Source organism: Sylvia atricapilla, chromosome 2 (genome assembly GCF_009819655.1).
Source record: "Sylvia atricapilla isolate bSylAtr1 chromosome 2, bSylAtr1.pri, whole genome shotgun sequence".
NCBI lineage: Eukaryota > Metazoa > Chordata > Aves > Passeriformes > Sylviidae > Sylvia > Sylvia atricapilla.
In genome coordinates, this window is record NC_089141.1 from 31,804,008 (window position 1) to 31,830,677 (window position 26,670).

Genomic DNA, 26,670 nt, shown 5'->3' on the forward strand with positions numbered 1-26,670 from the left:
CTGGCACTTGTCACTTGTGACAAGCTTGGAACAGTTCTGAAATAAAAAAAATAAACACTAAGTTGGGTTTTTGACAGTAATAATCCTGCCCAGGGGTAGCACTCACACCCCTGTCTATATATACATATATACACACATATATATGTGTGTGTGTATATACATCTATATGTGTGTATATATACATCTATATATATGCAAGGTATACCTGAGTAGATACAGTGATCAGTTACTTATTGCATCCCTTGCTGCAGGTTGTCTTTTACATTCTTGCAAATGAAACCAGCAGTTGTTCCTTTTCCAGTCCTTTGTTTCTTTTACCAGGCTTTTTTTTCAGGTCCACTTGTTCACATCCCTTTCTTTCCCTCTCCTTTTGTTCTCCTAGCACTATGAATATCGCCCTTTCACCACAACTCTGACACCAGTTTTGTCAGAGCTGGAACAAAAGCACTTTCTGAAGGGACATGTATGTCAGCAGTATTCCCTGTGCATGCTGGCCCAGCTACCAACCTCAGAATTCAACTGGCAGTGAATAGTCCTGCAATGGAACTGCTAGCATATATTATACAAAATAAAAAATGTCACAAGAATGGGCACTTAGGAAGATTCCTTGCTTTTAGCAGTCACATAATGAAATGTCCAAACCAAAACAGTTTCTATAATATAGAATGTTTTACTACTGAATGAGTAGGAACATTTTTGTATTAAACTGTTTTCATATTAAACTGCTTCTCTGAATTTAAATTCTGAATTTTACAATAATAGCTGAAATTGATAAAAGCTTGTTCTGTGACTAAATACAGATTGGATACTTTTTTCTGTTAAAATGAGCCCAAGTAAGCAGGAAAAAAAAAATCAGTAAAAAGCCACAAAAGCAAGCCTGTAAAATCAAGGGAATGAAGTGAAACCAACTATTGACAGATGCACTGTAATCCTTACACTCCTATGCCTGCTCTCCACACTCATCATACCCTGAAGCAAGGCAGCGTCAGCTTTCTGTATACAAAATAACTTTCTATCCCATTCCACACATAACCTTTGCAGTTTCCAAAAGAAACCCAAACAAGTGAATTAAGAAAAAAAATCTCACTGAGGCAAGAAGTTAGATACTTTGCTCCTCCCAGACTCCTTTGAAATTTCCAAACCAAATGCACAAGTGTAGGATACACTTATTAAATGTAAAAAAGAATCCATCACACTTCATCACTGCAGAATTAACTGGACTGCTAGTGATTCCATTTCCACTTGAGCATTTATTTTACTGATTTTCCTCAGAAACTGAAGATCATTAGAGCGCTCCCTAAGGTTTTCTTTAAATTGTTTCTGTCCCTTTCACTAAATGAATAATCAAATTCCCTGCTTAAAACTGGATACAAACCAGAAAATTTTGAGCAGAAGCATTATGAAAAGGCTTAGGGCTTTTTTTTTTTTTTTTTTAAACTATAGGCTCAGATGAGCTCCAGTGATATATTAATGAAATTCTTCCCAAGCAGAGAGGAACAAGAAAGCCTCCAAGCTGTACAAGGTGGAAAAAAACATACTACAATAAAAGATTTTGCAAAGCACAGAAAATACATGAGAGAGAGAGAGGAACATATTTAAGGAGTCTGAGAATTGACTGCACATTTTAAACCCACAGGAGAACAATTGCAGAAGGAAAGATCTATTTCTTCTCCCAAACAAACAGAATTGTGAGGCTCTTGACTGACTCCCTTTATCAGTACCGGCACAGTCTCAAGCAATAACTGCACTACCATTGCATCCTTAGAAGGAGCAGGCAGTTTCCTGACACTGCATCCAACTACAGCGACTTCCCAGACACTCTTTACAGGCACCACCTGTACGGCAGCTCACCACTCATGAGCCCAATCACTATCATTAATGCCACCCAAAGCAGCATTTGCACTCACATAATCACCGCCATACACTGAGCAGCTACACTATCAGAAACCGTCACTCCCTCAGTCCCCAAAATTTATAGACTCACAGAATTATCTGAGTTGGAAGGGACCCATCAGGATCTCTGAGTTCAACTTCTGGCCCTATGCAGGACACTCCAAGAATCACACCATGTTCCTGACACCATTGTCCAAACACGCCTTGAACTCAGCTCCAGGCCATCCCCTGGGGTGCTCTCACTGGTTACTACACAAGGGATTGGTACCAGCCCCTCTGCTTTCCTCACGAGGAAGCTGCAGACTGCGATGAGGTCTCCCCTCAGTGTCCTGTTCTCCACGCTGAACAGATCAAGTGCCCTCAGCCGCTCCTCTTATGAGGCTTGCCCTCAGGACCCTTCACCATCCTTGTGGCCCTCCTCTGCACACTGTCCAATCGCTTAGTGTCTTTCTTGTGGTGCACTAAACTCCAAGATGAGGCCGCCCCAGCTCAGAGCAGAGGGGACAATCCCGTCCCTTGCCCGGCTGGCCGTGCTGTGCCTGATGCCCCCCAGGGCACAGCTGCCTCTCCTGGCTGCCAGGGCACTGCTGACACAGGTTCAGCTTGCCATCGAACAAGACCCCAGGTCCTTTTCCACTGCCGGCTGTCCATCCTGTCGCTCCCCAGTCTGTCGGTACACTCGGGGTTGCCCCGTCCCAGGTGAATACGGAAAATCGACCACCTCAGTCACACCACAACATCTGGTGCAGTCACACTGCAACCCTCTCCCAATCTCCAAAGCAGACCAACAGTTCCCTCTGCTCTCAATCCGTCCCTGGCTAACTCCTCCCCCACGTCCCTTACACTATCCCTCCCAGCCCCTTTCACCACCAGACATTTCAGCGGACTCCGCCGCGCCACCCCTCACCGAGGCCAGCGCCTCGCCGCCCGCAGGCACCAAATCCCGCTGGCCCTGTCCCCCTGCGGCTCAGCCCCCCGCCAGCCCTCCCGCCACCGCCGCAGAGCCCCCCGAGGCGGCCCCCGGCCGTGTCCCACCCACGGCCCCGTCCCCCGGGGGCCCGCGGCCCGGCCCGCACCGCCTCTGCCCCGGCCCGGCCCCGCCGCGCGCCCCGCCCGCCCGTCGCCATCGCGACGCGGCCTCCGCCCCGGGAAACGAGGGCTGCGGGGGAAATGGCTTGTGGGACGGGCTGGGTTTCTCCCGAGTGCGGTGCCCGGCTGAAATCTTGAAGTTGGAGCTCTCTTCGAGAAAGAGAGCGTGTCCCAGCTCTGTACGGGCACGGTCCCGCACCGCATGCGAGCTGGGCTCTGGACCGCAGGGCTGGAGCCGGCTCCCTCAGCCCAAGGCACTGCCATGGAGCCTGGCGTGGCTCCTGTACTCTGTGGCCTGTCACCCCTTTGCTCCACATCAGTGCAGAAGGCCATGCCCAGCAGTGGGGACACGGCTCAACAAGGTGGGAAGGAAGGCTGGAGGCTGATCCTGATCTACTTCTCTCCTCCTGGCCAGTGGACTGCATTAGATTTTGGATAGGCTCTGGCCATTTCCTTCCTTCCTAGGGTATCAGTGGTTGAGCCACATAGTCCTGGGAGCCATACTCAACCACAGAAATAAATAATCAGTCCCTAAAGTGCTACTGTCCACATTCTTGGGCAACATCGAATCATAGAAAGGCTTGTTGGGAGGGACCTTAGCGCTCATCTAGTTTTAACCCCCTGCCATGGGCAGAGATGTCATCACTAGTTCAGTTTGATCAGGGCCCCATCCACCCTGGCCTGGAAAACTTTTGGGGATGGAGCATCCACAACCTCTCTGGGCTTTCCTCTTTTAGTTTAAAACCATTCACCGCTGCCCTATAACTATCTGCCTGTGGAAAAAAAAAAAAAATTAAAGGTCACTCTTCCTCTTTTTATAAGTCCCCTCTAAGGACTGGAAGACTGCAATGAGGTATCCCTATACCAGCCTTTTCACCATGATGAACATTCACATTTACTTACCTAGTTCATAACTTTTTGGCCATCCCTGTGGGAATTTGTGTTTTCCTTTGACAAGTCCCGTTTGACATAGTAGAGCAGTCTCTGTAATTAAGGCATATCTATTAAAGTAAAGACAAAATGCTTTTTGTCCTACAGGCAGAGATCTCTAGCCATGCTGCATAAGAGAGTAAATTTAAAGATGCCTCGGTCACAGGCAGCAGGACTTAAATTGTTTTGTTTGGGAGCAAAAGAGAAGGAAAATGATCAGGCCCTAGTCATGCACATTTAATCTTTGAAGCCATTCCCTTCATTGTCATTATTATCAAGCCAGTCTTTTTCTTACCATAGAGACCACCGTATAGAGTAATATAAATTAGCCACACTGTTTCTTTTTAAAGTTTGGACTTCTGGTATACATTTTCTTATAATGTTTTAAAATAGATTCTAAATAATTCTAAAATATTTTTGAAGGCCTACTTTTTAAAGACTCTGCACTCCTTCATGTGTGAAGAGATGGACCTTTGATAAGCTGAGAGCTCCTGTGGTAGACTTGGGGGCCGCCAGGAAGGGTATTTTTCCAGCTCCTCCACTCACCATTATTTCTCTGCTTTCCTTTGTATATATGGAGAACTTTTTATGACATAACCTAACAGTGTGGAAAATTTTAAAGGAAACAAAAAAGTTACCTTGATGCCCAGGAAGCAACTGAAGAATGAAAAGCAATGGAGGATGTGCTCAAAACCACCTGGGAAATAGCACTACAGCCATTAAATGAACAACATCAGAGTTGGCTGTGATTTGTGTTAGTTCATCAGAGAGCAGCTCAGTGTCAAAGGCAGTTGAGTAACAGGAGGTAACTGGAGGAAGGAAAGCATTATCAGCCTGATTTTCTTCACTGGAAGTTACTGTCTCTTCAACTAATGCCTGTCATTTTATGACCACACCAAGGTACTCACTAATTTTTTCATTATTGGAATATGATGAGATGACTTCCTTTTTACCTTGGGAAATCACTAGAGAGATAGACATGCTGAATGAGGGTGTGAAGGAAGAAAGGTGATCTACTTTCTGAACCTGATAGTAATACAACTATACAAATATATTTGCAGACTTGATTGGTTTAGGTCTTTATGCTGAAGATGCTGTAATGCTCTCTGTTACACTGCAATCAAAACCATGCTCATATATTTTGGTTGTGCTGAGAACTTAACAACTCTGTGACTGTGTCTGGGGAACACAAAGAGCAGGGTGGCTAGAGTATACCCTTCTATGACTAATTTTTGTTCTCTTGCTGCCACCTTGAGAGTGTTCAGGCTCAATTCACTTGAAAAACAGCTGTTCTGTGCTTACATGAAATGTGTAGATTCTTCAAATCTGCTGCAGCACTGCAGAGTAGCTCTGGGGACAGGTTGGACACTGGATGCAGACTTTTTCTATCTGCAGTTACTGAGGAATGAGTCTGAGGGTCCCTCAGGTATTCCATGTTCTGAAGGTCATTCAGATATTTTCAGTTTCTTCTTTATGAAGATATCAACTGGCAACTGGTGTGAGCTGAGGGCAACTGGTGTGAGCTGAGGCAGTCCTTACACAAATAATCCCACAGATTTCATCTGAATCCATTTCAAGAACACAACACTCAATGAAATTTGAGCAGGAGAGCTCACCTACGTATTTTAACAGACACAACACACCACATACACAGTTTCTCAGCACTTCTCAGGGTGCTGGAGACCTTTGTCATTTAGAAGCAAGGAGCTGCTTTTTCCTAAACTTGGGTCCAAAATCCTTGATTAGAGGGGGAATTGTTTTTGGGCAGTGGGTGCACCAGAGCCATCAGTTCCGAGTCCATCCAGCAGGGGTCAAGCGCACTCACAGCTGCTAGTGTGCCTGGTCCTGAAACTCTTGTTTTACTCACGCCTTTCTTTTTCTTCGGGACTGCTGTGAGAAGGGGGAAGGAGGTATTTTACTCACGAGAAAAATATGCTCCATCTACATGAAGAGTGTCAAAAGGGCTTCGCATCACTTCTAAGTAAGTGATGCTTCTTGATCTGCATTGAACAGCACTTTAGTGTGGGTTTGAATAGATACCACATAGGATGCTGCATTGGGATGAATAAACAGGATACGAAGATGAGAGATGATTGAATGAAAATTACTGAGGGGACCAAGCGACTTTTAATCTTTCACAAGTCTCCAATTCACTCTGATCCTCGTGAGCTGAATGTAAGCCCTATTAAAAGCTCATTAAGCCAGAATTTTACTGCATAGTGCATGAAAAGCATGCTCTAGTCCCTTATTTTGTCACCAAAAAGGAAGAGCCGTATATCAAATGCATGACACTGGAAAGACGAAATTTCACACGAATGCTACGAACACCAAATTTTCTTTAAAAATCGTTTCACCATATCTAAGTTTGAGAAGGTCGTGAAACATTAGAATTTATTGTTAGCAGGAAGCCAGAGATGATGGTATAGGATTTGGGGAGCGAATGGACTCAGACTGGGAACGCAGCAGGGACGTAATTTAAAGCAGAGCTGCGGCAAGCGAGAGCCGAGCCAGCGCTCCGGGCGGCGAACGTGGGCAGGTGACAACAGGCTGTCCTCAGGGCACAGCGGCCCCACTCCCGGGCACGCCAGACACTGAAATCCTCCACCCGCCCCAAAGCAGAACGAAATCAGTTAGAGCAAGCACTGTGAGAAGGACGTGCTTAAGGGGGAAATACCAGCGCACCAGCTCTCCCCGTGCGAAACTCGGTGCTTGCACCCTGCTCGCAGAGGCTTCAGAAATCACCGTGGTGCCTGGCTGCTGAGGGGAAGGTCCTGCTGAAACACCCCATGGAATGGCGGCATGTGTATTTTGTGCCACTAATTAAACAGAAAAGCACTTACAGCGGGTTCCTGAACAAATAGATGACTGAAACCTCTGTTATCGCTGCCTGTATCTTTACTCAAACAGGGGCGTATGTTCACACTTCTCGGGTTGCCTCTCGCCAGGTAAAGTGAAATACTGATCGCTGTCCCTCCAGACAGCTCCTCAAGTCGAGCCGACGCTCTCTGCGCGGGCTTGGTGCGAAGCAGCCACAGTCCGCCGTGGAGCTGCCGTGTCGGAGCAGTGCCCGCTGAGGGCCGGCCGAGGCTCCCCGGCAGTGCCACCGCCCCACGCGGCCACGGCCCCGGCGGGCACAGCCGGGGCTGGGCAGGCGAGCCCAGGGCGGGCGGGGGGAGCCGCCCCGCTCGGAGGGACGGGCGCCGGCATTGGCCCGGGGCGGCGGGACGGGCTCGGCCTCGCCCCGCGCCGCCGCCTCCCTGCCCTCAGACGAGCGGGGCGGAGGCGCGGGGCAGCGGCCGCCCGCCGGGAGCGGGGAGCCGGCGCCGTCTCTGGCCGGAGGGAAGGAAGGGGCAGCCGCGGAGGGGACGGAAGGAGAGGTGAGGCTGACTCTGCGTGTGGGAGGTGCGGGGTCGTGTTAATGGAGCGGTGCGGAGTCAGAAAGGGGCGTAGAAGCCCCCGTGCCCGCTGGGCGCTGAGGAGCCCCGGCCGCCAGCCTCCGCCAGCCGGGCCGCTCGGCAGGGCTCGGCCGCTGGGCCGGCAGCGCCGCTCACCTGAGCACGGCGCAGCGCCCACAGGTGTCTCGCCGGCCCGGCCCCGGTTGTTGAGGCCGCGGGGAAGCGGCGCTTGTCAGCGCCTTTCCTCAGGAGCGCCGTCGTGGCCGGGGAGCCGAGCGCCGGGACATCCCTGCTGCTGCCTCTGTCCAGGCTGAGGGCTGGGTAACTGTCAGAACTTCCCTGCACAGAGCTCCTGGAGTCTGCTGGAATGGGAAGGACTCTCTTCATTTAAATAAGGCGCTTAGATCTCAGCTGAGAGATGTTAATGACCTTTGAGTAATAGTAAACACTTTTAATCTCAAAACAGTGAATCAGTCCCATCATCCACGCTGTCTCTGGAATGATTTGCAGGATTGGACCTGGCCCTAAAGTTTAGTGCAGCCAGTTGTGTCTTTCCTGCGTGAGCAGAAGAATCTGCTTAGAAGATTGCTAGGAAGAAGCTCACTTAAATCTGGGAAGAGATTGTTAAGTGGCAAGTAGTTTTGAACTTTCTGAGAAAGTGTAAGGGGAAGAGACTTAGAACATGTTGTGGTGATGCATCCCCCCCCCCCCCCCGCTCATTCACAACATATGCCTAACAGGTTGTTGTGAGAAGCAACTTGGTTGTATTAGCTAAAAGAACTGATCAAAGTGTTGTGCCAAAACATTAGGGTGTTTACAGGCAATTTTAAGCTCTCGGTGATGGATTGCTTAAAGACTAATGAATGAAAGCACTTTATTAAACTTACATACGGCAACAATGCATCTTTCCAGTTACTAGTTCTTAATTACCACTAGTTGTTATTTTCTCTTTCCCAAACAGTTCTTAACAATTACAAATATAAGTGGTAGTAAACCTGGAGTATACAATACCCTGGAGCTGGTGCCCTATATTTAGCACTGATGGCTATGCCTCTTGATGCCTTGTTTCAGTTGCAGGAGTCACAGTAAAGTACTTGAGAGCTCCTTGGCGAGAGAAGCTGGAATCGAAGTGAGGTTTTTTGTGATTTTCATAAATTATCATCCTTCTTTTCTAACTGTGCATGTATTGTTCACCTTGCTTCCTCCCTGGAAGAAAAGGGTGTGATCTCAGATGATATAGTTAATATCATTTGAGGGAATAAGCTTACCATAGTGTTGCTAGGCATCTTTCTTATTTGTTTTGCAGGATTATTCTGGTTCCATCAGACATATCTCCTCTTTGTTCTGCAATCTTATTTTAGTTTCATCTGACATCTTTCCTGACCACTCTACTTTCTTTGTTCTTATCTTGCAGATTTTACTATTTGCATATGCTTTCCTGTGCCCTGTTTGGGCAAGTATATTGCAAGTCCCTGTTCATTTGCAGTTGTGTTTTTTTCATGTATACAAATTTATAAAATACTACAAATACTCCTGCTATGTTACAAAATGTTTATACACTGCTGCCAATTACCATACCTTAGTGTGTTTATGTCTAGGTCTAAGGCAAGGAAATAATAAGCATTTTAGTGTGCTTCTACCTTTATGTGTGCAGCTGTTCTCTGCTTTGGTTGTAAGGCACGTTTTTGAATTTCTTGAAGCTGTCATTGGACCTGTCTCTTGTTAAACAAATTTTGTTCTAGCATTTCTTGCATCCTAAAATAATGTATTATCAGTTTCACTGTCAGACTTTTAAAATTCAATGAAATAGGTCTTCGTGTTCTTGTTTTCCAATTCTGACAAAGGCCAGAGTAAACAACACCCCCTTGCCCCTGAAAATGGATGACAGAAAAATTATTTTTGTCACTTCCCTTAAGAGCCAGTGATTTAGTACACTGGATAGCACTCCAGGCGTGCTTTGTTTCTGCTGGATAAAGACCATGTGCAGGTATTCTCTGGAGCAAACCCCTGTTATTCTGTAGGAGACACTTGCCATATTCCCAAGTGAAAATGCTGCTTCAGTTTAGTACATAGAGAAAAATCTTTGATAGTTGTATCTGGAAAAAAAACTTAACCAGGAAAGTTGTTGGATGAAGTTAAGAAGTTGCTTCTTTTCTACTCTGTATTGTTTCCTGTGCTCACGACGGAAAGAGATGAAACAGACTTAAATCAAAAGTCTAAGAAGAAAATATTATTTACAAGGAAATATACAGGTAACTTGTAGTCTCAGTAGAAAAAAAGTTTAATTTTCTTTTTTATTTAATTAAAAGTGATGCTCCTGTCCTTTGGAAGTCACTCTATTCAAGAGTGACTTGTTTTAAACCATAGTAAAGAATTTTTTTCTCTGCATGGAAAGTGCTTTCACTTGGGATGGCTGACTAAGGGATGACTGCTAAAAGTAGTAGGTACCCTTCTGGTGCTTGAAGTCCATCACCTGTTTCATTTAAAGACAGCTTATTTAGGTTGATCAGAAGTCAATTTAAGGAGGCTCCATAGTTTGATCTTCCAATTCTAAAACACTTGTGCCAAAAAGTGTATGTCAAACCAGTGATGTTGCATTTGCTGTATCAGCAGTCTCCGTTTTTTTAACTTATTTGGACATAATTTGAGAGTGACAGCTGATTTCAGCAGACTCATTCATGATTCATTCTTGTAGGAGTCATTCCAATTCATCAGGGTACAGGAACTGGCTGTGCTAGATTCTTATTTCATGTTATAAGGTTTCCTTGCTGTATATAACTTGACTCTGCCTATTACATCAAGAAGGGCAAAGGGAAGAGATGTAATGCACATGTGAGGAGGAGGAAAAGAATTCTTCTTCCATTTCTTTATTTTATAGCTTCATTGCTGGATGATAATGCCAGACTGTTTTTGACCTGAAACCCACTCAATATCCTGTGCCTAGACATCAAGTTAATGAGCAACGTAAGGATTTGTTGCCCAGAGAGGCTGAGGTCTCCCCATCCCTGAAAGTGTTCAAGGCCAGGCTGGATGTGACTCTGAGTAACCTGGACTAGTGGAAGATGTCCCTGTCCATGGCAGGGGGTTTGGATCTAGATGGTCTTTAAGGTCTCTTCCAACTCAAAGCATGCTATGGTCGCATTTTTTCCCCTTACATCTTGTTATGTTCTTTTTTCTCTGCAGTATAAATCGTCTAAAAATATTTTTTTTCTATTTTTCTATCCCAGTCAGGGAAATTTTGCATTTCATCTCACTCTAAATGTGTTTGAGTATAAATAAAAACAAAGGTAAGAAGAAAGGGGACACTTATCTGTGGAGTAATTAGGAGAACAGTATCCTAAATTCACTACAAAATATTTTTGCTCTACTAAAGCATAAAACAATATTGGTAAATTCTGTATAAAGTTTCCTGCCCAGTGTCTGATTCTGGCTGACTGATAAACTGACAGAGGTTTAGCTCTGTACAGTCTGGATGGACAACAGTCAGAGAATATGATTTCAGCCATGTGGCTTGAGCTCCAGAACCAGATCAGTGTATTTGAGAACCTCTGGGTTAGAAATGGTTTCTACGCCATTAGCTTGTAGATGTTAAGATCTGCCACCATGCTTTTCTTCTCTAATGAATGGGTAAAGTGATTTAAAAATAGCATTTAAAAATAGAACATCTGTTATGAAAAATTAAGGGTGAGGTCCAAACACCCCCTGTAATTGCACTTGAAGCACTGTAAGCAAAAGGTATGTATTTTAAATCCTAGGCAGAAATCTGTCAAGCAAGCAGAATTAGCAAGCTCTTAACCTTCTATTCTGGTCCTGCCCAAATAACTTGTTTTTTAATCCTGGGATAACTTATGTTAGTGTAAATGTCATTAATTTTACCTTGCTTCATAGTGATTACATTACTTCTCTGGAGGTTTAGAGACTTGGATTAAAAATGAATACCCTCAGGTTACTCTCCTTTTCTCTCTGCTCCATTAGAACTGGACTATTCTATAGCCAGGAATGCAGGTCTGTCTGCATGAGGAGGGAAGTTAGGAGAGACTTTGATTTTTCTTTTTTATAATGGACTGACTGATGGAAAGTGTACCTGGCTTCCTGTTTCTGCCTGCAAGGTTGTGACATCACTTCAATAACAATTCTGTGAGGTTCAATCCTTGGTGGTTCAGGCCTGGGAGGGATCAAGAGAGAACCAAACAAACCCTTCAGAGATTATAATGAATTTTGGTGAACAAGGGGGTGTGCATTTGAATCTTCTTGGCTTAATTGGTCATGGAGGCTCTGGATTTGGCTGCTTCCTGGGTATGTAGCTGTAGCTATTGGGCAAGTGAGCTAACACCTTACATAGCTATGTCCTTAAAGAATGAGCCACTCCTGCAAAACTAAATACCTGTCCAGGGACAGGCCTGATACTCCAAAAGCCCAGCCTCACAAACTCTAAACTCCTGATTTAGCTGCCCTTGTATGATGAACAATTCCCGCCACAGCCTTTTGCTTCTCCCTCGCTATTCCTGTGCTATTCAGCAGCGTTTGTAGGGCAAATCCTTTCCACACAGCGCAAACTGACGCCTCACCTCATGCAGTGCAACTGAGGGCAACTCCAGAAACTGTTCCCTGCTTCCTGCTTCTCATGTGTAGCAGTTTGGTTTAGCTCTTGCCATGGCCTTCTATTTTCCTTGCACCATAGCACACCTCGTTTTTCAGTGTCAGAGTTCTCTGCTCACATCTGGCCGTAAGTGTTCAGGGAAACTGGTACCAGTCAGGGAGAAGACAATTTTGCATTATACAGCCCAGCCCAGCAGTGCAAACAATCTCATGAGTGAAATTTTTATGGCTAATAGACTTCCTGTTATTCTTGCCATTTAATATCAGTATTAAGGAGGACTAATGTTGCTGGTGGCTGGTTTCAACTTAGCCAGAATGACCCCAACAGCTGACAAAATCTTCATGTTATGGGGCTATTTGTTAAAACATTATGCTTAGGAGGACAAGTTATTTTCCTCTCAATAGGGAGCTATTGTGAGCTTTTAAAAATATATTTATTTTAAAAAAGATAACAACAACAAAACAAGTAAACAAAAGCACAGTAACCTTGAAATAAAACTGCATTGCAAAGTTTGAGTTAATTCTGGTGACTGAGAAGAGACCTGATTCTGACTGGTCTATGTGCAGACTGCATGCTACCTTTGTTTAACCATTTTGATTTTTAACTCACACAAGAACTTTAAAGTAGTGCTTTTTTCTCCAACTCGTCCTTTGGCGTACTTATTGTTTCTGTGGCTGCAGGACTCCTAAAGGATAGTTCCTTTCCTCTAGCACCTGATTTGTGCTGGCAATTGTGTGAGGTCCTGTTTTCAAGTAGATGTTGCTTTAGTTAAGGTAGCAAGGACCTGATTAATTTACGCAAACTTTCTTAGATCCTTAAGAGTACCTAATTTACTAGGCAGGTCATTTCAACCTTCAAAACTTGGATGAGTGAGTGAGTGGTTAGTCAGTCATCCTATGAGAAAGGGCAGACAAAGGGCCTGCTCTGTTTGCTAGCTCTTTGTCCACAGTAGTAATCGATTAAGTAGAGCTGTAGTTACAAGAACAAGGCTGATGGCTGAAAAGCAGGGAGATTGCAGTGACAAATTAGAGTGGTTCAAGTGAGTTACAGATTCTTTTGATTCCCACAGGTACTTATGCAGTTAATTGTCTGAGGATGGTGGAGTGCCTTTTAGCAGTGTTCCGTGTGATTCCAGATTTCTGTGGGGCTGCAGGCAGAGGTGCTCTGGGGAAGCTGAGATTGGTGGCCTCTGTCATGGAAAACAAAGATGATGTAAAGTGTTGCAGTCTTGACTGGGCAATTTTATGTTTAATATGTACTACAAAGCTGTATGGTGCACCCTCCTGCAGAGGCAGTGTGCTACTAACAGTGACCTGAGCAGTTGGCTGTTGACAGTGCTTTAGAGAGGATCCAGGTGATACCTGGAAGGGGCAACCTGTTAACCCACAGCTTCCCAGTTTTACAGAAGTAGTGGAGGAAAATCAGTCTGTCAGTGATGGTGGCTGTCCTTGCTCAGCTAGCTCATCACCTCAACTCAAATGAGGAGTAAAAGGGGGACTCTCAAAGTCACAGGGATGCAACAGATACTGACTAATGGATTTCCATAATGAGATAAAAATCTGAGAAATCATGTCCATGGACTTTGAAATAAAATTTTGAAAAGACTTCTTCAGAACCAGTTGGTGTTTAGGACTGGAACTACTCTACAGACTGTCTTACTGCCAGCTCAGTTTAGCATTACTCTTAAGTATTTGAATACTTGTCTGCTCTTTTTACCATAGGTTTCTTCTCATCAGTGCTGCTAGCCCCTTAATAAGCCCTTTTGTTTGATGGTCTGCTCTAACAAAGAGTCAGAACTACCCAGTAACTGTAAACTGCAGCTCAGTTCATTTTCACATAGAAAGAATATCTCAACGAAGTGCAGGAAGTGTGTCACTTCCCAGTAGCCACTGATAGGAAATACTTGTTAATTAGTCACACTGTATTGTGCACTTCCATTCTTCAGTAGTATAATTCCTACAATAAAACAGAATCCTAGCTAAAATGTAGCTAATGCTTGCTGGAGAGCAAGGAAGGAGGGTTGAGGTCAGAGAGTTCCCCTAAAGTCTCCAGTATCTAAACTTGTCAAAGCCTCTACTTCAGCCTTTTTGAAAACTTTTTTTTTTTTTTTTTAATTCTTAGTACATAATAGATGTTTTTATTTGACTTTCATCAGTGCAGCATTCACTAGTCTAATCCAGTTAATGCTAAATCCCAAACTAGAATATGTGGGTTGTATTTTTTTTTTTTTAAGAATGAGGCAATAGAAGAAAAGAAAAAGGACTTGGCAGCTCCTGATTATAGATGAATGTCCTCTATGGGACAATACGAGTGGGAGAAATAGCAGGTATGTTTCCCATTCTGCAATAAAAGTTTGTGAGAAGAGAACGGAGGTCCTGTTGCTCCATTCTCATTGTTTTCTTCCATGCTGAATCCGTATGTTTAAGATGGCAAGTCTCCAGAAGAAGAGGGCAAGCACTTCTTTCCTGTAAAATGAAAGGAAGGTCATGGCTTCTTAACAAAACCTTCTTAAGAAATTAATCAGTTAGTTGCATTATGAGTTTCAGGGTTGCTTGTTGCTGGGATCTTTTTTTGAGAGAGAGAAGTGGTGCAATGTTTGGGCTGTTTCTAGTGTGACTTCCTTGCTAGAATTTGAATCTGTCCTGTATTTATGTTGGGAAAACATTCAGAAATAGCTAGCCATTAAATACAGAAATGGATCAGATATGTAGGATCAGGAGATGCTTCCCACCAAGTAATTGGTTTGCTTCTGATCTCTCTAAAGGTTTTAGTATTTTGCTTGAATCTATTTTCAAGCAAGATATGAAAACAGTCCCTCAGGCTGGACCCTGTCTGAGTTTAATGCCAATGTTGACATGAAGAATGAGAAAGCAGCAATGGGAGCTTGAGTCCTGTGAGCCTCACACTTCTGCTGTCTAAATGGAGATGGGAATAATTGTTACACCACTGACAGTGCTCTGCCTTCAGAGATGTACAGGGCTGAGTCACCTTCTTTATTATATTTGAAGTCCATTATGCTGAGAAGATATTCTTTGTTTTGTAATTCTTGATGAAAAGAAGAATTAGCTAGAAGAATGAAGTTCTTTCAAATGAACTGTTACTAATTCAAGCAATGTGCCCGCTGGGATTAAACCACAGCCAAGTACAAATGGTACAGTTTGCAAGGAAATATAGCTAGATTTGAAGATATGCTGATGTTAGTATCAATAACTTGGTGGAATTTTTGTAATTTTAAAGATCCTTCACATTATATATTTTTAGTAGATTTATACTTATTGCAATGTGAAAAGAATGGCATGACATGTACAGTTAGTCTGACAGTGGTCACAGGGAGAAGGAATATTTAGGTGTGTTTTCCTGAGGCTTCCCTTTAGTTTATGAGCCTCTTTCTCCAGAGACCACATCCTCTTATTACCTCTGGCCTAATGGTTTTACACCATAACAGGTAGAGATTGACTTTCTTAGGCAGTGCTGCCAATATCCAGGCCCTGTGAAAGAAATGGCAAGCTGCCATATGTGATTAGAGGGATTATGCCACAACCAAAGCAAATTATTCTTTTCTGTTTCAATATTAAGTTGTTAAGTCTTATCCTCTTTGTTATTAACTCTTCTTCAGAGTAAACTGCCTTTATAGTCTTCAAAGTGGTGAAGGTCTTAATGTCTTACCAAATAAGAATAAAATTAAGCCACAGACAGAGTCATGTGGACCAACAAATCAGATGTTCTGGGAGAAAATGATAATTTTTCTGAAGTGCTTGTGGTACTCCAGCTGAACTTCTTCCTCTTTCAGCTGGTTGAACATCATTACATAAGGCTGTCAGTGAAAGTATCTTGAGATTGCAACTATTTTACAGGTTAAAACCAGCAAGTATTATTTTGATACTGATGAGCAGGGGGAAGGTGTGAGCAAAGCTTCTGTGTAACTTTTAGTATTTTCCCCTTAGTGGCCGTTTGGAGCAGTTATCTGGTCCTATTCTTTCCCTTAACCATGTTGTAAGGAATACTGCACAGGAGAACAAATAGGCTTATTATTGCAATAAAATGAAGCTTTGCTGTATTAATAAAGCAACACTGAAACTGCTCTTAAAATATGTCCCTCACTTCTGCAAAAGTCCTTGTTCTACCAACACTCTTCACAACTAGCTAGATAAGAACTTCCCTACCTCCCCGTGGCTAAACATACATGTAAGCAAACACTCTTCTCTAAATTAATCTCTGGGGCTGTTGGAAATATGGTATGGTGTGTCTACTCTGCTGTTATAATTTTGAAAATATTCTGATAGCACCTCTTGTAAGAGCAGCTGGATTGGCTGCAGATATGCATATCTTACTGGGTGATCTTTTCCTTTCTGCCCCTTCAGGAATAAAAATGACAACAGGCCTTCTTGCGCTTGTTCGAAATTCTTATCTTGATCATTGCAGGCAACAGCTTTTAAAACTCCTGTGAATTGTGACTTAAGTTCTTCTTCAAAGTTAATAGCTTTTCTTTCTCCACTGCTCAAACTGAAATCCATAATCCTCTGATCTTCTGAGCAAATATGTTCATGACCATTTGTGCTTGTGCCAACAGTGGTGTTTAGCTTAATTAGCTGTTCCGACTTCATGGGATTTGCCTCATGTATTAACAGAAAAATTATCTCTAAGCCTAGGCTGGTGCTGAGTTACTTGTGACTGTACTGCTAAACATCACTGGAGAATGAAATTTATTCAGGAGACTGATTTGTTTGTTGTTGCTACGAAGCTGGAGCTTGTGGGGCTCACAGTCAGAGGTGCCATTACTGCCTAATGTCACTTCCCAGAGCCGTGGGGTGCAGTTTTCCAAGGCTTTTATTGTTCTTACAGTTCTTCTTGGCTTCCTTGCTTCAAAATAAAGGTTTATTATTTCTTAAGCATGGGCGTAGGCCAAACTTGGTTACTCTTGAGAATGAATTGCTCTGCACATGCAAATTGTTGAAGTGCACAATTGCATTTATCTGTCTTCCTCAGCTTCCTGTTGCCTTCTGTGTGGACTTCCAACCCATCCTAGCTGCTATTGCTGGTATGTTCTAGCAGTGGAGAAATATAGTTAGAACAATGTGTAGCTTTCAAGCATCTAAATGCAAGCCCTCTTATTTTTAAGAGCCAGTAGGTTACTTGGAAGTGAATGCTTTCTGGGGTGAAGATGTGTGCAGATAGCAGTCGCAGATCAGCCAGGCCTGCAGGGCAGCTGTTCAGCTGAAGGAGTTGGCACAAGGAGCTGTGTGAAGCAGCCAGGAGTGTAGGATGGGCTGTCACCTTCTTCCTCTTGTTACAAGGCATTGGCTCCAAGACAGATTCTCTGGATCAAAGCTTTAGCAGCTTAGGTCTATTCTACAAGGAGCACTTGAAAAGGAGTTTTGCAAGGTAAAATTAGGACGTTATGAGGTTTCTGCATGCAAAAGGAGATCTTGTTTGTTTGAATGGAACAGCTGACTCTAGGGTTTTGCTGTTTGTTTTCTGACTCTGTTGGTAAACTCAGTGTCAGCCATGGCAAAGTACTCCAGCCTTTTCCTTGCCTCCTTCATTGCATCCCATAGGTATCCGTGGAGTAAAAACTCGGAAACTTAAACTATTATTGTAGCACCTCTTAATGTAATATCTCATAGTGTTCAGAATAGAGCATTGAAATTAACATTCCCCTTTTGTAATTGGGGGTAAGCAGAGCCCTCTGTAAGGTTAATGAGTTTGTGAACAAAGTTGTCTTCTTTTGTCGTTCCTGTTTTAGAAAAATGTGAATTCTGTCTTAAAGCAATTGAGGTGTACAGCTGTCTGAGAGGTTCTGAGAAATTTTACAAGATGAAATTTTTGGATGAGTGCCTGGCCTAAACCACTTGGAAACCAAGAGCAGCTTAAGGGAGTGTGTGGGCAAAACTGTATTTTGAGTTGCCTTTCTGTTTCTTCTATTGCCAAAACATAGAAGCTTTCATGAATGAGTTGGAAAAAACATAATTTCAAATTCCTGTTTATTACTGGGAGTCTTTCATTAAAGGGAAGGTTTTTTTGTGGCTTTACCTGAATTTAATGTTTAAGAAAAAAATCATGCCAAATATGCCACGACTCAAAAATGTTAGCACATGAGAACCCTACATTGAAAGTCAGTCAGTGTGGTATCAATTTCCATGATTTAATCAGTTTGCTAAGTTCAATCTTATTTGAAACTTTGATCTGAAAACTTTCCTGATAAAACCCTCCTTGCCACTGAACTGTACCAAACAAACTGTTCAAACCTCTCAGTTCTTCTTGACATGTCTAGGGATTTTTAAAGAGGAAGAATATATCAAAAGAAATCTAAATAATTGAGGCTGGGGTGGTGTTAGAGTCTGAATTGAACAGGGGGAAGATAATGATTTTTTCCCCCCACTTTTTATTTTAAAATTAGCTTTAAGTCTTTTAACAGGTTCTATACTCTAAGCTAGCAGTTTTTACCATCTGTGTTTGGAATCAGTGCTGATAATCTTTTGCAGAAAGCCAGCCTCGCAGTAACTTGTATCAGACAATCTCTGTCTGATATGAGACTGGCCATGCACCACACACACATGTAAAGAAAAGAGGTTTTCTTGTTTATGAAGAGCTGTGGAATTATGGGTGAGGAGCCTGCCAGGGTGGGGGTGGTATGTTGGTATCTCACCTCCGACTGAAAGCAAGGTGGAGGTGCAACCCTAGCTGAAGAAACTGCTCTACAGAATGATGGTATCTGGGAAGTTTAGTAGCAGTGCTGTTTGCTGTGAGCTCTCACAGCCTGTTTGGCTGTGCCCTTGCAAACTCTTGTTCACATGGGGAGGACTGAAGCTGTATTTCCACTGATTTTATTGATTTGGGTGCTGAAAGACGTCAGTGAAGTCTTAAGGTGGTTTTGTAAATGCTGTCCAACTATTTCCTTTAGATTTTTAAGTTCATATAATAAGACAATGGAACACATCTTCCCTCAGTCTTCTTTAAACAAAAAAGGCCAAAGATGTGGTAGGATATTATTCCATGCAACAGCTTTCTTGCAGACTTGACTGAACCTGGGCAAGAAAAAAAGCAAAATCTTTGATTATTCCAGTTCACAGCTGTCCAGGGTTTGTAATTGCGACATGAGCTTCTGTTCCTCTTGGCTGGGCACTTGCCATTCAACCAGCATCCAGGGTTTTGGATTAGCAGCGTGGATGTTGCTTGCTGTGTCAGGTAGTGTAGAAAGTTTCTACATGGCAGTTGAAACCAATATCCATACCTGTTCCTAAGCAGAAAGGAGTACTGCTGTAGATACTCAACAAATTTAGGATTGTTATATTTGTTGGTAGTCCTATAAGTAAGCACTTTTCACTTTTGCCTGATTATAAATCCATAATTTTCTTAATGCAAATGCAGTTACAGATGGCAGGTTGTTTGAGATGCTGTTGTGTCAACCTCATGCAGCAAAATCATAATGAGACTCATGGAGAAAAATATGGCAGCGAAACAAAAACGTGCAGAATGTGGTTGGGCATTGGAGCTGTTATGGGGATATCACATCAGTAACGTGGCTACAGCTCCCTGCCAAACCTAAAAGAAATGCTGTTATTTTCAGAATGAAGTTTCCCTTTGAGTTCTGCCCATGTCAATATCTTGTTTTAATGGCGTGGCTGCACTCCTGTGGCCAGGGGAGCAATGCAGTGACTCATTGCATGATTGTAATGCTGGGTAGATTGATACGAGATCAGCATCCTGTCAGCCACATCACAGTGTCAGCCTGCAGGGGCCAAAGGAAGACATCCCCAACCCTGAAGAGCTGTAATGGAGCTTTCTGGTACAGAGACATGTCTGCTGAAAACACCTCTTCTGTCTCTCACCAGCTTTGGCACTAGGCATGTTTCTGAGCATTAAATTTGAGCTATTTCTTTTCTCTCAGGCTTTGACATCCACGTCTCCGTAATCCTGAGGCACTAAGACACCCTACCACCACTAAGACACCCTACCACCACTAATACACAACTAACTCCTCCCCATGCCACTCTCTCTCTATTCCTTTAAGGGTTTTTTTGAAGAAGATGTATTTGTCTTTAACAGTTGGAATTATCTCTAAGTGAATAGTCCTCTGAAACCATGGCTTATGAAACAGAGACAAAACAGTATTTCAAATTACTACTTGTAAATGCAGTTTGGCTTGTATAAAGCAGTGAGGATCATGTTACCACATGACTTGTAATTGCACATAGTCAATATGATTGTGCATAAATTATTTCACATTTATTCCATATGAGCTGTAGGATGGTGATCTGGCTTTTTTTTTTTAAACTTTAAATCATTGTGATAAGTGCTCTTTACTGATTTTATTTATTTTTTTTTTTTGTGGGGGGGTGGCTATCTCTCCTTTCTCTCAAATTGTTCTGCTAACTGTAAGGGTGATTTAAAATATATTTGTATAATCCAGATGTACCAATTGTATGACACTCGTTTCTGTGTTTTAGGGTGTGAGTTGTCATATTGGGGAGGAATATATTTTCATGGCCACCTTGTTCAAGAGGCCTGTAAAACAGGTTTGACTTGAAGTGACCATTTGAACTTCATAAAGTCATTTAATCACACAGAAAAACTTGTTTCTTTTAATTAAAAATGCATACATAATCTACTTCCCTGATCCCTGATATTGCAACTTGTTCTTCCTTGTCTCTATTCTAGGGAATGTTTTGTTTGCTCTCAAACATTGGATATGCTGGGTTAATGAAGCAGAACTGAGAGGACTAACTGAGAAGACGTTATTGTGATGGCAAGCAGGAATGCAACACTTTCCCAGAAGTCTCTCATCTAGGGAAACATGCAAGAAAGCAACCTTTGTGACTCTTTAAACCACTGACTGTAACCTGGTCCAGGTTTGTCAGTGCCTGCTGAAAAAGGCTTCTAGAACTTTAAAGCAGGCTACAAAACTGCCTTCAGCTGGATCCAGGATCTTCCCAGACACTTTACCAGCCCTACACACAGAACAAGATGATTGACCTAAGCTTCCTAACAGAGGAGGAACAAGAGGCAATAATGAAGGTGCTACAACGGGATGCAGAGCTTAAAAGAACTGAAGAAGAGAGAGTCAGGTAAGGGACTATTTGTCCTGGGAAGACCTACACAGTTTCTGTACTGTGTTTCTCAGGAATAGATTACAACAGTAATTGAACTTGCTGAGGGCCCCATATTCCTCCATATATGTGGTTTGTAGATTTTTTTACTCTGGACTAGATTACCATAGTCTCTGGATGAAATCCCTCTACCACACAAATGATTGGTGACTGGTCAGAATTGTTTTAGGCCCTTTGCAATTCCCTAAGGAGCCAAGGGCACCCTGTACACGTCTGCCTGGATCCACATCTGCCTTGCTTTCCTCAGAAGAGGATTCAGTTTGCAAGTGCCAAAACCACTGCAGACTGGGCTAATGCATTCTAAGTGAGGAACTTGGCTCAAAAGGAGTGCAAGCACCCCCAGCAAACCAAAATATGGTTGCAGTCAGCAAGTATGTCTGAATGCTGAAGTTCTACTTAAAATATGTGGAGCTGCAGCCCAGAAGAAGTACCAACACTATGCCCCACTGCCAAGAAAAGTCCTTGCAATCCACAGATAAAGCAGGAAATTGCTCCTTAACTTTGTGGTGTGACAATATGTTGTTATTCTGGAGTGTTTTGTGTGCTGGGAGGTTTTACTGGAGCTAGTATTAGGGTAACTCCCTTGACTAGAAATGTATGCATGAGAAGCAGTGTTTCCCAGATGGCTCTGAGAAAGCTGTCTGTCTACACAGGTATAAATAGCAGTCAAATAGTTGCTTCAGTTGATATAGAGAGTTGCCTGCTCAAGAGTGAGGGTTTTAGTAGGCATTATTTTTCCAGTGTAAAGGAAATTCTCCATTACAAGGTACACAAAATAATATGTAGACAAATAATGAAAAATGGAGCCTGAGGTGCTGAAAACTTCAAGTGCTATAACAGTGTAGTGGTTCAACAATTTCTGTAGCAAAACCAAATTTTTACAGGCTTCAGTGAAGGCAGGATTTTCTCTCACTGATTTGGTAATCTTTAAGATTCTTTCTCGTTGTGATGTTCCTCATGAAGTAATGCATTTCCAATTTGAATGTATTGAAATTATTCCAGCCATGATGCATCTCTGATGCTTCTTTGCTACTGAGAAACAATTTTTTTTTTTCTAAATGTCTTTGATGTAGGCATGCCCTATATACTGCAAAGGAAAAGGCAGCCTGCCCCTTGCCCCAAGAGCAGCATTCCTTTTGCAGAGTATGCTTGTGCACCCCTGAGGTTCTTTGATCAGCATGTGGACAGCATTTTGTTGAGTTCTTCTACTTTCCTCTTTTAAGGGCAATAAAATGTAGACCAGTAGCTTCTCCTTGTTAAAAAGATTTTTCTTCTCAAAGCATTTGCTTTGCCAAAGATAAAATCATTGCAGGCACTGTTCCAAGTTCCTGTCCCCATCTTAATGCAGCCTAAGTAAATATTTTCACCACACAGTTTTGTCTTCTGCTTCAAAAAGCAGTAAACTGACTTTTCTGTAACAGAATAGGCATCTTATTTACTGAAGGTAGAAAACCACCGGTTTTAGTCTTGGAATGTTAGATTGGTGCCAGGTCTGAAAGCATTCAGGGTAAGTAATTGTAGATGAGAGTTTGAAAACAGCATCTAGGGAAAGGGACCTTTCTTGGAACAGAAATTCAAAAAAGCCACTCTCAGTAGTGGTCTGAAAGGACTGTCAGCAAGTATTTTTGTCCCTGCAGCTTTACTTTTGCCATTTATAATTCTAGTTCAAGAGGGTGTGGTGGAAAATGCAAGACACTGCAGATTATAGCAGCCTGTAATCAGCATGTTTGCTGCTACAGTAAAAAGTCTCTTCTGGTTTCTAAATATTATAATTTCTGAGAAGCTGGAAGCTTACATATGAAATGTATTTTTCTGCTTAATTGTTGCACATGGAGCTTGCTTTTAATATCTTATATGTTAAAGCACTACTTGAATTATGTCTCCAGCCAAGGAGATACAGTATTTTGGTTTGGATTCTATAGCCTTGCACAGCTGGAAGATTCCAAGAGCTGGGGTCAACTACAATCATACAAACATCAGACAAGGTGTTATTTATATGTGTATATAATGGAAGTCTTTCAATGTGATGATGTTTCCTCTCCAGAAGAAATTCTGAGGTTTGAAGGGTGTTCTAATAATCTGTGCCCTGTTCTTGGAGCGTGGACAAATTGGTAACGTGACAAAATCCTCTTTGAGCCACTTCCTAGTGGAATTTTACAGATCACCTGATACAGTCTCTTCCCTGCTAACAGTTCCCAGTATTGCTAATCTAATAAAACTCTGATTCGGCTGGCCCATGCAGCCTCCTTAAGGCAGTCTGCTTTAATTCTTGGTTTGTTGAGGGCTGTAATAGGTGTTTCCCCATCTTGTGGCTCCTTTTGTGTTTGGATCAGCATGATTAGCTTTAGGTACAGCACTGCTTTGGCATGCCTGCTTCCTCCTTTACCTCTGCTGAAGTTTGTCTCAAAGGAAAGAGGATATTGATGTTCTCATTGGTAAAAGGGTGATGAAGAATCTCAGGTGACAAGAGGGGGTGATGCACGGAAAGCAAAAGACATTGTATGCTTTTTATATTCCTAGTGAAGAAGATGCCTCTCTTGCTTCCTTACCCTGGGAGCTGCAGCAGGTCACTCAATGGCACTGTTGGTGAGGACGAGGCAAAGGCATAAAACGAGAGTCAGGTGACAGCTTGTCAAGAGTAGAAGCTGTTTCTCAGCACATTACTAGCGTAATTATTTTGGTTTTGTTGTCATCATTCCTGTTCAGGAATCTCTGATATGTCCTGTTCCAGCACTGGACAAATGTGTGGGCTAAGTACATAACTGAATGTCCTGGCAGTAGCTCAACATAACCCCTAACTCCTTTTACAGATGTATACTTCAGAATTCACTCCACTTTGAGCCCTTTCTGGAGACAGCAACGTGAGCAGAAATATCCCTGTCTGTGAAGTTATGGAGTGTGGTTGGGCGACTCTTCTGTGGTCTGAGTAGCTGGCCCCCGGCACCAGCGTGTCTAAGGCAGAAAGCTGTTGTGGTCTCCTCTGACAGGGCTCCCTGCTGAGGCCATCAGCCCTTCCCAGCAGAGCCTCCCGGCAGTGCTCCTGTGGGCTGTGCTTGCGATCGGCTGCTCCTCGTGTAACTGAGGGAGGTTAATGATAGGGGAAGTTCTGATGTGGAGTTGTTCGTGTGTTGGGTGCGGACTGCTGTGTGTACATTCATTCTGTGGCATTGCAAAAAGAGAGAAAGCTTCAGGGGTCTGATTCTGCTGGGAGTGTATGCCTGTTGAAAGCCTGTTGTAAATGTTGTTTTGACTGGCTAGTGCTAACAGAGATGCTCTCCAGTTACTTCTCAAGGCAGTTTTCCTTATGTTGTTGACTGTCAGAAGGGAAGGCTCTTTTGTGAGCTGGGATATATTTAAGGTATTACAGCGAGGTTAATATTGGCATTGGGGAAACCAGACTTACAATTGTAATATGAAAACAACTGACATCAGAATACATACTTAAAATTGTCAAAAGATATTTTTTTTCTTACATGAAAAATGTATTGAAAGTGTTCTTAACAGAGGCAAGGAGGTTCTTGGTGCACCTGTTATGGCAGAAAAAGATAAGTTCATGTCTTTTGGATGAATTCCCTGTTAGGGACATTGCGTAGCACCACATAGGATTTTGCAAATACACTGACTATTCAGGAAGTAGATCAATTTTATTCTCTAGCAGAATGTTCATGTCATTATTTATCCTTCTTAACAAAGCCAACTGACATAAGAAGGAAGGTGGGAGGATGGTCCCAGCCCACCTTGTAAATGCCAGTGAGAAAACCAGGTTTGTTTCCATCTTGATCATGTGAGATAACTGGGCTTAAGGAAGAGACCTTTCTTATTGGTCTTGGTAAGACATACACCATTGGACTACACTGAGAAATGAGCTGATACCTTTCCTTTCCAATATTGATTGCTACTTTGTCTGCTAGTAGTAGATAAATTGTTTGACAGGATGATGATTGTTTGAAACTGCTAGTAAAGCAGGGAAGATGGGACTTATTCTGTGTGGGAGAATGTACTGAAGGGAAAAAGTGGATACTAATAACAATTTTTAAACTGTATATTGAGTACTCCCTCTGTAGACAAGGTTTTCCCTACAGTTCAAAAACTTTCTTGGTAAGACTTACCACATTTGAACCTGACACTGTGTTGTATTATTAAGTGCCAAACTGAAGCCTTTGTCTTCAGATTAGATAAGTCTTGATTTGTAGTTCACCTGAAATCCTAAATGCAACCTTTTCTTTCACACAGCAGGAAAGATACTTGCTAGTAGTGTGAAGCAAGCTATGATACAGGCTCTTCTGCTCACTTATATTTGCTTGTATGTGTCATTTGGTGGGTGGGGCTGGTTTTATGCTTTATATGCCTACTTTAAAGCATGTGAAGAGCTGGGACATTGTGTGAGCAGCACCTGCCAGTTACCTATTTTCTAGCAACATTTCCACCCCTTGTTCAGATTGTCCTGTGCTGCTGTCCAGTCAGGTTCTGACACAAAGGTGTATTGTCACAGCATCATAGTTTTGCTTCCAGATTCTGATGGAGACCATATCTCAGTGGAGAGCAGAGCCTCATGTTTTCCTCTTTCTCTCCAAAATCAATTGACTTCTCACACCTCTAGGCCTGTAACTCATTCATTCATTCTGATGCTCCAGGCTTGGATGTGTCTGTCTTCCCTCTGACTTGAGAGAGAATGTCAAGTCTTTGTCTTGTCATCAAGACTTGCGCTGACTGCAGCCTGGTCAGTTCTCCAAAGACCCAAAAGCAAGATAATACCTGAGATTTATTTATCAGGGTGTTGGTAGTAGACTTAATACACACAGAGTTCTGAATAAGCATAAAATGGAAGAACATGCATTGCTACAAACAGAATTGGCTTGCTTTTTCATGTATCCAGCTACTTCTAACTATCAGAAATCTTGCTGCCTAGAGAGACCCCAAAGGCAAGAATTAGAGGTGTTGCTTATGAGGAATTGTGATGATAAGGATGGGGAAGGTTACATAACCCCATAGGTCTGCTTTGTTCTTTCTAGTATAGCCCTCAAACAGTTTGAAATTATATTACTCTATTGTTTAAAACAATTAAATTGTATCTGATGAGGTTTTTTTGGTTTTTAGGGGGTTTGTAAAATCATGTGCAGCTGCCATGCTAAAGACAGCTTGCTTGTAATTTGGGACTACTCACTACAAATATTTTGGGTGTAGTTCTCTAACAAATGTCAGAACAGACTTTCTCCCTAGACCTTATATAGATATTTGCAGACTAAAGAGGCATGCACATACAAGGTGGAAGGTTTTAAACAATTACTGCTTTGTCCTGTAAACTTTCTGTAGTTGCTTCCTACCAAAGAAGAAAAAGAACCTAATCAACCAGTCTGGCTCTTATAATGCCTAGTATAATATAATTTTACTCCTGTTCTTGCATGAGTGATACTACAAAAAGTTGTTTTATTTGTGTTCAGAAAGTGACCCAGAACCTAAGTCCTTTGTCTTTTTGTTGGTTTGCTATTTGTTGTTATGTTTGCAGCAAATAGAATTGTGATAAAATTCATCATAATTTTCTTTCCTTTCAACTTCACTTATTTGGTATTCCATTTGCTGAAGGGAGGTTTTGGAAGTTAATTTGTAGAGAAGGTGTGGTAATATCAGGATTTTTAAAGGCTTTATTTTGCTGTTG

General features: G+C 42.6%; 1 protein-coding gene across 1 annotated transcript in view; it reads left to right on the forward strand.

The window, feature by feature from the left end:
- Nucleotides 1-7,151: 7,151 nt before the first annotated feature.
- Nucleotides 7,152-26,670, forward strand: part of SYTL2 (synaptotagmin like 2) — a 53,606-nt gene continuing 34,087 nt past the window's right edge. Inside the window, 2 exon segments of the mRNA XM_066340318.1 lie at nucleotides 7,152-7,289; nucleotides 20,566-20,972. Coding sequence (XP_066196415.1) covers nucleotides 20,872-20,972 — 101 coding nt within the window. The 5' untranslated portion in view covers nucleotides 7,152-7,289; nucleotides 20,566-20,871.